The sequence below is a fragment of the Bactrocera latifrons genome, unplaced genomic scaffold (assembly GCF_001853355.1).
Source record: "Bactrocera latifrons isolate USDA-ARS-PBARC rearing strain unplaced genomic scaffold, ASM185335v1 scaffold_59, whole genome shotgun sequence".
Lineage (NCBI taxonomy): Eukaryota > Metazoa > Arthropoda > Insecta > Diptera > Tephritidae > Bactrocera > Bactrocera latifrons.
In genome coordinates this window covers 405,277-419,142 of record NW_017537256.1, presented here as the reverse complement: position 1 = coordinate 419,142, position 13,866 = coordinate 405,277, and the positions used below count along the sequence as shown (strand labels likewise).

Here is a 13,866-nt window from a genome sequence, read left to right as displayed (position 1 = left end):
GCTATTCGGAGATTTTTCAAGTATGCTCAAAGCTTTCAATATTATTACGGAAACTTAAAAAACCTTGACATTTGAATTTGTAATCTCTGCATTTTTCAACAAGAACTTTTATTTTTATACTTTCATAGCACTTTTCCCATTTATTTGTTAATCTCTCGGCATCAACTTCCAGTCATATAAATACCTTTTTTCAAACATGGCTGATTTGCAATTGGGTTACATTGAATGTTCGAGTAGGCTCCAACTAAAATCAAATATTTATTCACGTAAGCGCCTTTGAATACATACAAATATATACATGTACATATGTAAACTTTTGTTTGTATTATTTGTTCTCTTAACGGTGCAAATCCTTTAAGTGTGTGTTTGTGAATTTTCAGTTTTGTGGAGCTTTGCTTAATCCGTTGTTAATTCCCTGTTAATATTCTTTTGCATAAACACTTAATAGAGCTTAATATGCCAAGCGTATGAGTGTGAAAATAAGTGTTTATGGATAAAGCGAGGCGTATAACTGTAAATTGATTGTATATGGGTATGCAACTTTGCAGTCATAAATCTGTAAAGAAAAATAAAGTTTTTTAAAGCGGGTTTTTATACGAAAGCTTAAACATTTTTAATAAATCTGCTTTGTCTGCACCCTGTGTTTTAAACCGTTACTATAATTGTTAGTCTACTTTTAGGCATGTGCCTTCAATCTGATTGGTCTTAATCATTAACCAATAACCAGCGCTTTTACAGCTGAACTGCGATCGTGTAGTTAACAGCAAAAACGAAGTGAAGCATGAAGCGAACATAATTTGATCAAATGTCCGTTAATAGATTTTTGTAGACATAATTTCATAATGAAAAAATTTAAATTTTGAAATAAATTTTTTTTGACAAATATAGTTTTTGAAGTCTGATGGAATATTTTGTATAATTTTAAAATTTTTCATGATTATATGTTGTGTTTAATAAATCAAATAGGGTGGCAACTGCGGACAATCAAATATTCAATACCAGTTTTATTGAAAAATTTTGAAATGTTACCACCTGCTTAAAAGAAAGCAAACAGGTAAAAGTCTGAAAAGAGAAAAAATTCAGTAAACTAAGAAGAAAGGCTGCTGGTGAACATTTTTTTAAAAAAAGGGTTGCCACCTATTAAAGAATATTTAGAGTGTGATGCCAAAAATCTTATTTGAAGAAAATTGAAATTAAAGCGGCTTGAAAGGTGAAACTGTTTTTGGGAAGAGTTGCCATTTAGGAAAAAATTGTATGCCCCCTATTTGAAAAAAAGAGTCAGAAAGAACCTTTGTCGAGATTTTATATAGGTGGCAGCTCCCATCTAACTATTTCTAATAATTTTTTTTTTGTAAATTTCGACCTTGCCGTATTATTTCAATTTATTTATATTTTTTCCCAAAAATATGGCAACGCCATTGAATATATACGTTATTTTATATGAGTGGCAACTTCCTCTAACTATTTCTATTGTTTCTATTTAGTTATATTTTTTAGCAAAATATGGCAACACTATTGAATACATACTTTCTTTCATATAATTGGCAACACCGTCTAATCATTTCCAAGAGAACCTTGCCATATTATTTCTACTTATATTTTTTTACAAAAATAAGGTAACATGAATATCTACTTTCAAAACAAAAAAAAAGAATGTTTTCTCAAACGTCGACAAAAATTAAACAGATTGATTCGTTTAAACATTTATTCTATAAAAATATTAAAATTGAAATATTAATAATAAAAATCAGTATTTAAATGTATATTTCAGAATAAGAAAGAATTCTTGCTTTCTAACTAATTTCAAGTGGCAAGCTTTGGAACAAGTATCACATTTCGAAGTCCTTACTCTCACTCACACCCGTAAATTCCGCCTCAAGCATCTTCATTCTGCCAGTTGCGGCCCAAAGCAAACGGCGCGCCCGTGCCCGTCTTCACATAGAAAATACCGCTTTTTAGTTGGGCAGGCTCACCGCCCATACGATAGAGATCCGCAGGTGATATCTCTTCATTGCATTGCCATTCCGGCTCACGCCGCTCACAGCGTGTGCCCCAGAAACCCACGTCGGTTGTGATGGACTCAGCAAACATTTTGTAGGCGCGTATGTGTGAGCAACCGACATAGTAGCAGCGACTTTGGTAGAGACCATAATTCGGATAGAATGTTGCGTTGCCGGTGGGTTCGAGGAAACCCAAATTGCCGCTGGTCTGTATCGACTCGACATATTTAGCATCCGTGGGATCAATACGAAACTCAGCGCTACGATGACGGAACTTAGGACCTGCAGGATCCAAAGCAAAGATGGTATTGTAGCGCGCGGGTTGAATCAGCTTGCCAGCAGCGGCGGCAATTTGTGCGCCCAACGAGTGACCGATCAGGTACATGTCATCGTAATCTGCACCAACGGTGCGCTGCAAGTGCTGCGTGAAACGTGCGACTTGTGCGCCAAATCCCTCAATCATTTTGACCACCGCGAAGTAATTGACATTGGTCGCGCTGGCGCTCCAATCAACGATAATCACATTGTAATCCCCGCGCTTGAGATACGCATTCTTGACGTCGCGATTGAAGGAGCCACGCGACTGACTCATCCAGCCGTGTATGATGATGCTGTTGATGGGGGGATAAAAGTAAAAATTTATTTATTTATTGTTTGAAAAGGCGCGCCTTCTTTGCATTGTTTGCATTCTATTTTCGTCTGTATACCTGTCTCTTATACACATCTAGCCGTGTATGATGATGCTGTTGATGGGGGGATAAAAGTAAAAATTTATTTATTTATTGTTTGAAAAGGCGCGCCTTCTTTGCATTGTTTGCATTCTATTTTCGTCTGTATACTAACCGCGTTGGTTGCCTGGGATTAAAGCCGGCACGCAATAATTCCGCACGCTTATCGCTGATACGCAGTTCACGCCCACATTCGGGGAAATCCTGTTTGAAGAGATAGAAATTCATATTCATGCGCGACATGCCGAAGGGATTCAAATGACTCATAAATTTCTTCAAAAATGACAAATCAAAGTATTTCTTGAAACCGCGTGGCTCGCGCAGATCGTTATCACATCTATGCCACACACAGAACTTGTCGTCTTCGCTTTCATCCTCCAATTCTTCATCCATATTGAAGTTTCGTTCCATATTACGATGATGGTAGGCCTCCACTTCGAGATTGGTGAGCACATTGGAAGCGATATCGTCCACGACTTTCACTTCGCGCATGGGCGCCAGAATTGCAGCGAATGCTGTGGGTTACCAATTGTTGTGGTTATATAAAGAGTATAGTTTAGTTATGTGGAAAATTGTTATCAATTACATTTAAAAAACATCCTAACTGACTAACCTAACCTATGTGTTAGCTAAATTTCCATTTTTTCTAATTTTTGTTTTTAGTGTTCCGTTTTGGAAACTCTAATCTAAATTTTCGAATTGTTAGGCCACACTTCGATTTTGTAAAAAAATTTAACAAGAATGTTTTTTACTTTTAGTTTCAAATATCGAAATTTCGAATATTACACGTCACCCGAATTTTCGAAATTAGAATTATTATTATAAATTTCCAACTCTTCCTAGTCGGTGTCGAATTTTGTTATTAATTCCAAATTTACTTTTAATAAGTTCCAATTTTCATTTTAGTTCGAAATATCGAACTTTTACCTTCTACCTCTAATTTAAAATTTTGAATTCTTAAGCAGAATTTCGATTTTATAAAAAATTCGAATTTCGAGTTTTCATTTTTAGTTCATAATAGCGAAATTTCGATTTTATAAAATAATTTGAGTTTCGAGTTTTCACTTTTAGTTCAAAATAACAAAATTTCGAATATTACACATATATTGAATTTTCGAAATTAGATTTATTATTAGAAAGTTCCAACTATTCCCTGTAAGTGTCGAATTTTAGGTATTAATTCCGAATTTATTTTTCCCAAGTTTCCAATTTTCATTTTCATTTTTAATTCGAAATATCGAAATTGCATATTTTACGGTTGTACTGAAATTACAATTTTTAAACATTGATTATAAAATTTAAATCTTAATTTACACATTTTAAGTTTCGAATTTAATTTTTCTCTTTTTAAATATCGACGTGTATTGAATATCGAATTTTTGCTTCTATTCTAGTTTTAAGTTATTAAAAATAAGTGTAGAATTTGAAGTTTAGAATCTCAATTCCCTGATTTTAAATTCTGTATCTGATTGTCATTTTTGTTTCGAATTTTAATTCCAAACTTAATTTTTGAATTTCGGTTTTTATATTTTCCTTTTTAACTTCGAATATTTTTTTTATCGAAGTGTCGAATTTTTAGTTTCAAATTATTTCGTATTGAAGTTTTTTTACTTTTATATAAGTATTTAAATATCAAATATTGGAGTTTTAAGGAATTCATTATAAATTTCAAAATTTAAATTTCGAATTTCAATTCTCTTATTTCGAATCTCGTATTCTGCCCTTTTTCAAATTTCGCATTTTAATTTTAAACTTCATTCCTGAATTTCGAATTTTGCTTTTTAATTTTGAAATTTCGGATTTCATCTAAAACATATTATTTAAAAATTCGTGTTGAAATATTTCTGCCATCCATTTTTATTTTGGAAATCCCTTTTAATTTTTAATTTTAACGTTAATTTTTATTTTCGATTTTCAAATTTCGAAGTTTATAATTCACTTTTAATTTGGACATTTCGGCTTACATTTAAATTATCTGACTTGAATTTTTTTGCAATTCGTTTTCGTTTCGAAACCTTTTTTTATTCCGAATTTTAACTTTGAAGTTTTATTTTCAAATTTTAAATTTTGTTTTGTTTTCATTTAAAATTCTTCTTCGTTTCGATTTTTGAAATCATTATTTAATTCGAATTTTAATCCTGTTTTTGGAATTTCGAAATATACATTTTTCTTTTTAATTTCGATTTTTTTCTTGAACTTACTTAAAATACGGGATTTCGGAATTCGTATTGAAATACTTTAACATGTTTTTTATTTTAAACTTGTTTTTGGAATTTCGAAACATTCCTTTCAAATTTCGAATTTTCGGTTTTCATGTAAAATACTTTTTTTGAAAATTGGTGCTTATACACAGTTTAGCAACCCATTTTGATTTTCGGAATATCTTTTTAATTTCGAATTTTAATTTTAAACTTAGTTTTATAATTTCGAATTCTCAATTTCAACTTCAATTTTTTGGTATTGATTTGAAATTTTATCTTGAAATATTTTTGCGCTTCATTTTGTTAATTCCAGTATAGTTTAAATTATATTTCCATTAAATTAAAGTTATTTCAATTAAATGTGACCTTCAAGCAGCAACTCGTCTTAATGAAGTCATTCACTTACCGCAATTACAGCTGATTAACACTAGCGACGACAGCAGCAACAAAAGTAAATCCGGAGCTTTGTGACTAGCAGACATTTTCGCAAAACCAAAAACAAAGAAGTGTGCTAAATTTTAATTTAAAAAATCTAATTCGTCGCTCGAACTGCTCACTCAGCAACTAGGTAGCTCAGCAGTTTCACAAACTGTTAGTTCACCGTTAATTTAGTATTGTGTTTAAATCCGCGAGACCACGTCGGTCCAAATGCTGTGTATTAATCTTATTTAATTTTTTTCCGATTTTAATTTATTTTATAATATTTTATTCAACAGCTACAATCGTGCCCCAAGCGCGTGTGTGTGCGCTGTATGTTGATGCAACTTGTTTGCGCGAGCAATTCAATCGTAAAGCGCTGCAAAAACAATCACAATCGCAATCACAACAATAACAATAACGCGGATATGATTTTGCAGTGGCAAAGCGCCAATGGCCAACAACAATAATTATTCTGCACGGCTTTGTGCTCGCCGATATCGCGCTCTCAGCGTTTGTTCTGCCCGGTTGCCGGTTGATGCTTGATCACAGCAGCAGCTGCTATTGAACTCTGTTGGCCGCCGTCATGGGCGCGGCACTTTTATACAACCTGCCGTCCGGCGTGTGTAAATAGAGGACGAGCGCTTTACTGCATGTGAATGCCATGTGTGCGTGTGCGTCTCATAAGTGCATGTGTGTTAGTGCTGCGTTGGTTTTATTGTACCACGTATTTTGTTTTTTTGTTTTTGTTGTGTTGTAACTGCGATTTGTTCGCGCTCGCCAATTGCACAAGTTCAAAATTGTCCGGGTATTATCGCGTGCGGCGTCCTGTGGGTCGCGGGTGGCGGGTTGCGGGTCGCGCGTTGCCAACTGCGGACAATGCAGCGCTCAGGCGAGCGGCGTGGAGTGCAGATTAAAGCTTTTCAATTAGTAGGGAATTCCGCTGTCATTGGTGTTTACTGTGAAAATGTAAGCGTTCATACATATGCATGAGTGTGTGTGTGTGTGTATGTTTATAGGCACACAAGCCCATAAATGTGATTACATAAGTTATGCAAGCGTAATGCTTGTGGCTTTCGCGTGTCAACACGGTTTATACGCTAGCTATGAAACAAATAGGCATTTACGGTATATTTTTCGACTGTTTTCGAACATTGTATGCGCACTGTACCATACATTAGTGGGGGAACACAAATAATTATCCGATAGTGGCGCTATTGTCGAATTATTACTGAATCGCATTCATATTCCAACTTCACTTTTTTGTATATATATAGTAATGCTAATTCTCTACGCTCACCCCTTCGATTTTTCAATTAAGTGTTCTTGTCTAACTCAACATAACCTGGGGAAACAGTGTCTAACGACGTACTTAGGCTTTTAGAACACCAAATGTGATACCACCGGGACTAAAATCCTTAAAAACCTCTCACTCTATTTGTTTCCTCTCTGAAAGCTTATCTGTTCGTGATGAACAACTTAAGATACATACATAAGAAAGGAACACGCGACCATTCGATTATTTTCCTATACAAAGATTTCTTGTTCTACCACTTGACAGCTTCTACAAAAGTCATTATATGGTGTTCCCAGCCCGCTGGTATGTCTGACAGTTAGACAATGATCTGTTGGTACTCCTACTAGAGTTGTTATGTATATTCTTTTGAGCATTAATTGGCGGAATATACGACCCAGGTTCCATTCATGGCACGTTTGCTTGTTGAGCATGTTAGAGATTGACCGCATGAAGCCTAAGCTATATCTACTGTACATATATACATATATGTTACAATAAAAGGCTTGTAAATAAAAAATATCTTTGGTGAGGTGGCCATATATTTAAAAATTATTTATTTTATTATTTATAAGTTATAAAAAGTATAATGAAATTTGAAAAATCGTATAAGGCAAGGGTCGGCTTATAGCTTTTTAGCAGTGTTTTTAAAAGGCAATGTATGTATATAATAAATGAAAATAATTTTAACAGCGTTGCCACATACTTAAAACGTTCTAATAAAAAATTTATTTTTAAAATTTCTATATCATTTCAAATAGGTTTAAATAGGCTTATAATTGAAAATATTTAGAGCGAAGATGCCATATTTTAAAAAAAATTAATTTAATTGTAAAAATAAATTAAACTTGAAGTAAGCTGTCAGCTTAGAGGAGAATTATAACTAAAAAAAATGTTTGGCAGTGTTGCCACATGTTTCAAAAATAAAATTTTTAAAGCGAGGGTAGGTTATTGCAGAAATATTTTTTGTATACACACAGAAACAGTTAAATATGTATAAAAATATTTATTGTATATGTATGTATTAAGTTCTAACATAATTCAAGAACCCGTTTAAAGCGCTTAAATTAAGCAAGTCTAAGTTGATGCCTGCTAAAGTTTTGCTAGAGTTCCGTAAATTAAATGCATTGCTGTTTCTATGCAACTTTTATTTCTATTTTAATATGTTTTTGGAGCAACCAGTTTTGTAGCACTTTTTTCATTGATTTTTTTAGTAAACATATGTACATACCTATCTTTCTACATATCAACCTGCCTGGCTCGGGAGTTTTATTTATATGCGTAAAAAAAGTGGAATTAAGCACTCAGTTGAACGTCAGCAGCAAATCGAAATGAATGAGTGAATGTGTCAGAACCCGAATCGGTGCATTCATGGGATTCCCGCGCGTGCCATTCATGCCTTGTTTTAGTTTTAACCTTTTTTGTTTATTTTTTTTGTTTTTGATATTTTTTTTGTGCTTTTTGAAAGGCAACTGAAAGCGGCGGGAAAAACTATTCACAAAAACGAAAGAAAAAAACATAAATTTGAGCAAAAAACTGACACGCTTTCATACACACACATTTGCATGCATGTTAAGTGATGAAAATATAACTGCAAACCCATCCAAACATACATATATATATTTTTTTGAGGAGCTATGCAAAAAGTGCACTAAAATCGCATTCTCATACTCTTCCTCATATATGTTTGGGAGCAGATATGTATATAAATATTAGGGCGGGTCAAAAAAAACTAATACTTTTTCCAAGTTTAGTATTCCCAAAAATAGGTTCTTAGACACCTATAAAACAGTTCCTCCAAGTATGAGCTCTTGACTGTAGCCTTACAGTTTTATTCTTAGTATCACATAGAAAACTTCATATCTCACTACCAACGACTTGAAAACAAATCTCCTTGCACAGATTTTTCAAGAAATTTAAAGCTCTACAGAAATGACCTGTTTAAGTTTTCGATTATGTTAAGCGATTACGAGCAATCAATTGTCAAACATAAGTGAAAAAAATGTAAAAAAGGAAAAGGGGAAATAAGAACATAATAAAAAAAAGTCCATTTTTTGGTCCCACCCTAATATATATTCGTATTTTTTTATATGCATACTCGTATATCGAAAATAGTCGTTTTTTTTGACCCACGCTAACATATGTGAATACTCGTATATCGAAAATATTCGTTTTTTTAAGCCACCCTAGTGTATAGGAATACTCGTATAGCATACCGAAAAAAGTAGTTTTTTTACCCACTATAATGTATATGAATACTCCTATAGCATATCAAAAATATTCGTTTTTTTAACCACCCTAATATACATGAATATTGGTATAGTATTTCGAAAATATTCGTTTTTTTTTGTGATTTACCCTAATATATACGCATACTCATATATTGAAAATATTCGAAATTTTGACCCACCCTAATATATACGCTTACTCGCATATTGAAAATTTAGCAGTTTTTGGCCCACCCTAACATATGTGAATACTCCTATATCGAAAATATACGTATTTTCTGACCCACCCTAATACATATGCATACTCATATACCCGCTCGCTTGCATGCTCATAGCTGCGGCGTCGCTGTGGCTGCTAACGCGCATATTTATCTGCAATTTCGGCATGAATGCGAAAACCAAACTTAAATCGCCTTTTATTCCACACGAATACGAGAATTACACTCCTTCCTTAATATCATCGACATTGCAATTTTTATTTAATTCGACTTTTATTTGTACTTTTTTTGCTCGCCATTTACGCTTGTGCTTTTTGGGCATTTACATACATGGCAGTTTCCTGGCAAATGGCTCTGTCACTACCGAAGTCAGTAGATTCATGCATTTCATTCTTTGGGGAAATGTAGTTAGAGCGCGCGTCGAAGTAGTGAGTAATTGAAAATGACGTGGCAGGTGAGTTTTTTGTTAGGTTTTCTCCATTAGTATGCTGCAGTGATCGCGTGTAGATTTCAATTAAAACGCTACAATTAGCAATATTCAAGCAGCAGCTGCATTTAGTATCAATTTTTATTGCTCCCCAGGGGTTCCAGTTTCCGTTTAATGACACGCTTACAGCTGAAATGCTTGCTTAACGGGTAATTTTTTACTAGTCTGTCGTTTTACTGTTAACTGCTTTGATTTCATACAAATCATTGTTGCTGTGAATTTATAGAGAAATTAGAACATTGAACAACAATTCATATTATGTCATTAGAAACAACAATGTCTGATGGAAATTGGTTGTAAAGATGCTTAGCTTTTATTACAAGAAATCAGAAATGTCATATAAAAACAAGGTATTCGAGAAATTATTAGAAATTACATTTTATTGTCGGCAATAAAGACCTTTATTAAACTATATACTTATCAGTTATTTACTGAGCTAAACTCCGCTATAAAGGTTCCGAGAGTCTTCCATCTGGCTATATTAACTCATATTAACAAAACCGTTGCACTTATTTTAAGATTTCAGTTCAAGCAGCCAAAGGATGACTACTCCTCATGGACTTCGTACTTTAGTAATATACGATTTATTTTAAAAAATTTTGGTTTCCCTTGATTCAAAAATGTGCACTGCAGAGTATTTTAATGAATCAACATTTTTATCGAAAACCTCATTCCGTTAATCATTAATTACCTGACAAATATATATTAAAGGAAGTGTCAAAATTTCAAACCGTTTGGTCCAGTTAAATTTTGCTCACCGGCTCTGAAAACCATGTTTAGAAAAAAAGCTTTAATTAATATGGAATTTATTCCGGTTCTGAGTTATAAAAAGAGTTATAAAATTGCTGGCAACAGTGAGGTAGTTTCCAAGGCGTGAGAAATCTTTTTGGGGTGGTCTCCAGGCACTTTGTCTTGCTCTCATTCACCGAAAAGGCCAACCACTTTCGCTTCTTTTTCTGGCTGGAGAAGACTGCGCTGTGTTGGAGTCGACAAAAGGATGATTGGTGTCGAACTGTTTATCAGAAGTTTTCTATAGAACTGGACATACTGTGAAAATCTGGTCTATCATGAGTTTGTCAGGTCTAATTTCACACTGATAACGTGCAATCAGTTTATTTAAAATGGGATTAAGTGATGCTTACAACGCGAAGTGATGTGCTTGAAAGTCAAACGGTGACTTCACGGTAGCTGCAAGCAAGTTGGCTCTATACGGATATAAGAAAAGCAGGCGCCGTGCCTGACCAGTGCTTAGGTGACGCTCGCGCCGCGAAGTGCTGTCGATGTGATGAAGTTGGCTGCCAGCTAGCTCTATATAAGGAACGTAGGTGCCGTGCCTGGCCAGTGCTTGAGTGATGCTCACGCCGTGGATTGATGTCATTTGAATGATGTGATAGTTCATCGGCCCGTTGAGCTTTGTTGTTCTTAAGCCACCTTAGAGCTGTCTTTCACCTCGTTTTGCCTAAGTGGTAGAGCGACTATATTGTTGCAGTAGAGTGGTGGTTTAGGTTCTTCTTCATCCTATTTACTTGAAATCTATGACTTAAGCATAATATGCGCTATTTGTAATATATTTAAGAAATATCACATAGAACTTCATTGCAGAAATGGTTTAACGTACTCATCTGCGACAAGCCACAAAAAGTAATACCAATGTGGACTAAGAACACTGTCCCACAGACCCTTTTCTTTAGACGTTGCTATATTTAAATCCGTTTGATATGAGGTACAATATGAAAAAATTAGTATATATTATGTATAAATAAAATAAATTGATAAAAATTCATAAAAACACATCCATACGATATCAAATTACATACAGTAATATGCTAACTAGGGGTTAGTGACCGATCAGTGGGACGCTTATAAATAACTGGCACACTTATTCTGATTTATTTTATCATATGCAATATAATGAAATGAATTTATCAAATCAGGAAGAGGTAAGTGCCGCAGAGGCTATTGATAATACGAACAACCCATACCGAGAATGTTGCTTTTGTAATTGTTACTGGCGGAAAAATATTTCTTTGAGGTTTATTGTATGGAAAGCAGGATGCGATACTGAGAGCTTTATAAGCTATATTTTACTGAAGGCGAGCGAGAGTATTATGATGCTTGAAATTGCTTTGATTTCTTAGTCTTAAAGCTACATTGCTATGTTGGGTTTTTACGCAGTGTTTAGAAAATATATATATAATTGGTATGAAAAGGTGTACCTTAACAGCCGAGCGATCCTAACCCTCAACAAGCTATGGAGCTATCCAATTTCTTTGGCACCCTGCCAGTCTTATCCTAATATAAGAATTATGTAAAATATCAAAATCCTTCGTCCATTTGTAATGCGCTCCAAGTGTTTCAACAATATTTGAGAGTTCAAAAGGTCCGCCGAAGTTTGTTTGACATCACAACAGCATTGATAGTAGATGCCCAAGCCAAGTTCTTCTCCACCTGGTCTTTCCAACGGAGTGGATGTCTTCGTGATCCTTTGCTTCACCTGGCGGGTACTGTGTCGAATACTCTCAGCGCTGGAGGGTTTGGATCCATTCGGATGAAGTAGTAGATGAAGTAGCCGCTGCCTCATAATTCGCTAAACTCTGTCACTGTCGTGGTATATCTCGTAAACTCATCGTTCCATCGAATGCGGTATACGCCGTGGCTAACGCGCAAAGGTTCTCTAAAACTCGTAACCGGCGTTATATTCATCAGACGTTGTCATCGTGAGATCGGATGATGAGTGACTTGTAGAATTTGGACTTGGTGCTACGAGAGAGGACATTACTTCTCAATTAAGTACCTACCAATTCCAACGTAGCATTTTCTACTCAGTCCGAAGTTTGGAGCTTACGGCACCACTTACATAAAGCGAATAATGTGAATATCTGTGTCTATGTAACTGACGTTCTCTATCGCGCTAAACTCTCTCTCCTCCTTTGACTATTTCGTTTAGTTGCTCGCTTTGTTGCAGCATTCACTCACTATTTTAGCATAGAAAATTACTTACGTCCCATGCGAATGCCCTTATCATTAACAATAATAAAATGCTGCCAATAATTGCATTACATTGCATTAGACCGAGAGTTGGCCATTCGCAGGCCACGCACGAAGCGCGAAAAGGCGCGACTTAATTAACTCATTGCAAATCTGACTAATTGACATTGATTTGTTGCGCGCTTTTGAAATGCAACACTTTCGGCGCACACATGCAAACACATATGCAATTAATTACCCAAAAGTGGTTTCATACGCACGCACACACACACATACATACATTGGTACATAATATTTGAATGCGATGATTAGACAGCAAGCCATTTATATTATTGTTGCAATTAAATGTAATGCTTTCGAGATAATTAAATTTGAAATTAAGCCGATTGAATTTGCTGCCATACGCCTAATTGTTTGCTTTTCTATGCCACGCGCATGCACATACTCGCACGAATGTATGTACATACTATATACCTACTGGCAATTAGATGAAACATAAGTATTTGTGCATTTGTGTGAATTTGTATGTGTGTGTGTTTATTTTTGTAAGCCAAGGTAAAATATTTAGCATTGTATTATAGCAGTTATTCACTATTCTTGTGCTAGGTAAAAACTAGTCGATGAACCACGTCCAAGACGGTCATCAACATCAACTGCTGATCAACACGTCATTAAAATAAAGCAATAGCTGCTTGAGAATCGACAGTTAGTAGTCAGAGATTTTACTGGCATCATTGGAATATCAAAAGGATCAGTGGACACCAATTTGAAAGATCATTTGGGCCTAAGAAAATTGAAAGCACGATTGGTTCCAAAATCACTAAATTTTATTCGAAAAACAGCGTTACGTTAATGCCTGGAAGATGTCATGAAACGTATTGTTATCGGCGATGGATCTTTATGAATTGAATTTATGCTTACAACACGGAAAAAGACGATCAATCAATCGAATATCGTGGCAAGGGTGAGCCGGAGCCAAAAAAGCCATGTCAAAGCATATCAAAAATCAAGGTTATGTTGACAGTTTTCTTCGATTATCGAGATGTGGTGTACTCCGAATTCCTTCCGACCTGCCAAACTGTCAACAAGGAATCCTACTCGTGTGCTATACGTCGGTTGCCGAAGGTGGACGATAACTCTTGGTTTTTACAGCACAAAAATGCAACGTCGCATGCTGGCCATATACTTCGCGAGTATTCGCCTGATTTAGCTCAGTGTGCCTTTTGGCTAATCAACCAACTCAAGCGACCACTCCGGGGTAGAGTAGAGTTGAGTTGAGTTGAGTTGAGTTGAGTTGAGTTGAGT

At 35.0% G+C, this 13,866-nt stretch overlaps 1 protein-coding gene across 1 annotated transcript; it reads right to left on the bottom strand.

The window, feature by feature from the left end:
- Positions 1–1,815: 1,815 nt before the first annotated feature.
- On the bottom strand, positions 1,816–5,903 carry LOC108974779 (phospholipase A1 2-like). Its single transcript, XM_018942811.1, has 3 exons — positions 5,336–5,903; positions 2,844–3,243; positions 1,816–2,611 (listed from the first exon to the last, which is right to left on the bottom strand). The coding sequence occupies exons 1-3, from the start codon at positions 5,409–5,411 to the stop codon at positions 1,876–1,878; spliced, it is 1,212 nt and encodes a 403-aa protein (XP_018798356.1). The 5' UTR covers positions 5,412–5,903; the 3' UTR covers positions 1,816–1,875.
- Positions 5,904–13,866: the final 7,963 nt, after the last annotated feature.

Bases quoted from the DNA above. Each gene is read 5' to 3' on its own strand.
- LOC108974779 (XM_018942811.1), bottom strand. From the start codon at position 5,411: ATGTCTGCTAGTCACAAAGCTCCGGATTTACTTTTGTTGCTGCTGTCG. The intron at 3,244-5,335 runs GTAAGTGAATGA...GGTAACCCACAG, and splicing joins GTTAATCAGCTGTAATTGCG to CATTCGCTGCAATTCTGGCG. The intron at 2,612-2,843 runs GTTAGTATACAG...CCCCATCAACAG, and splicing joins AATCCCAGGCAACCAACGCG to CATCATCATACACGGCTGGA.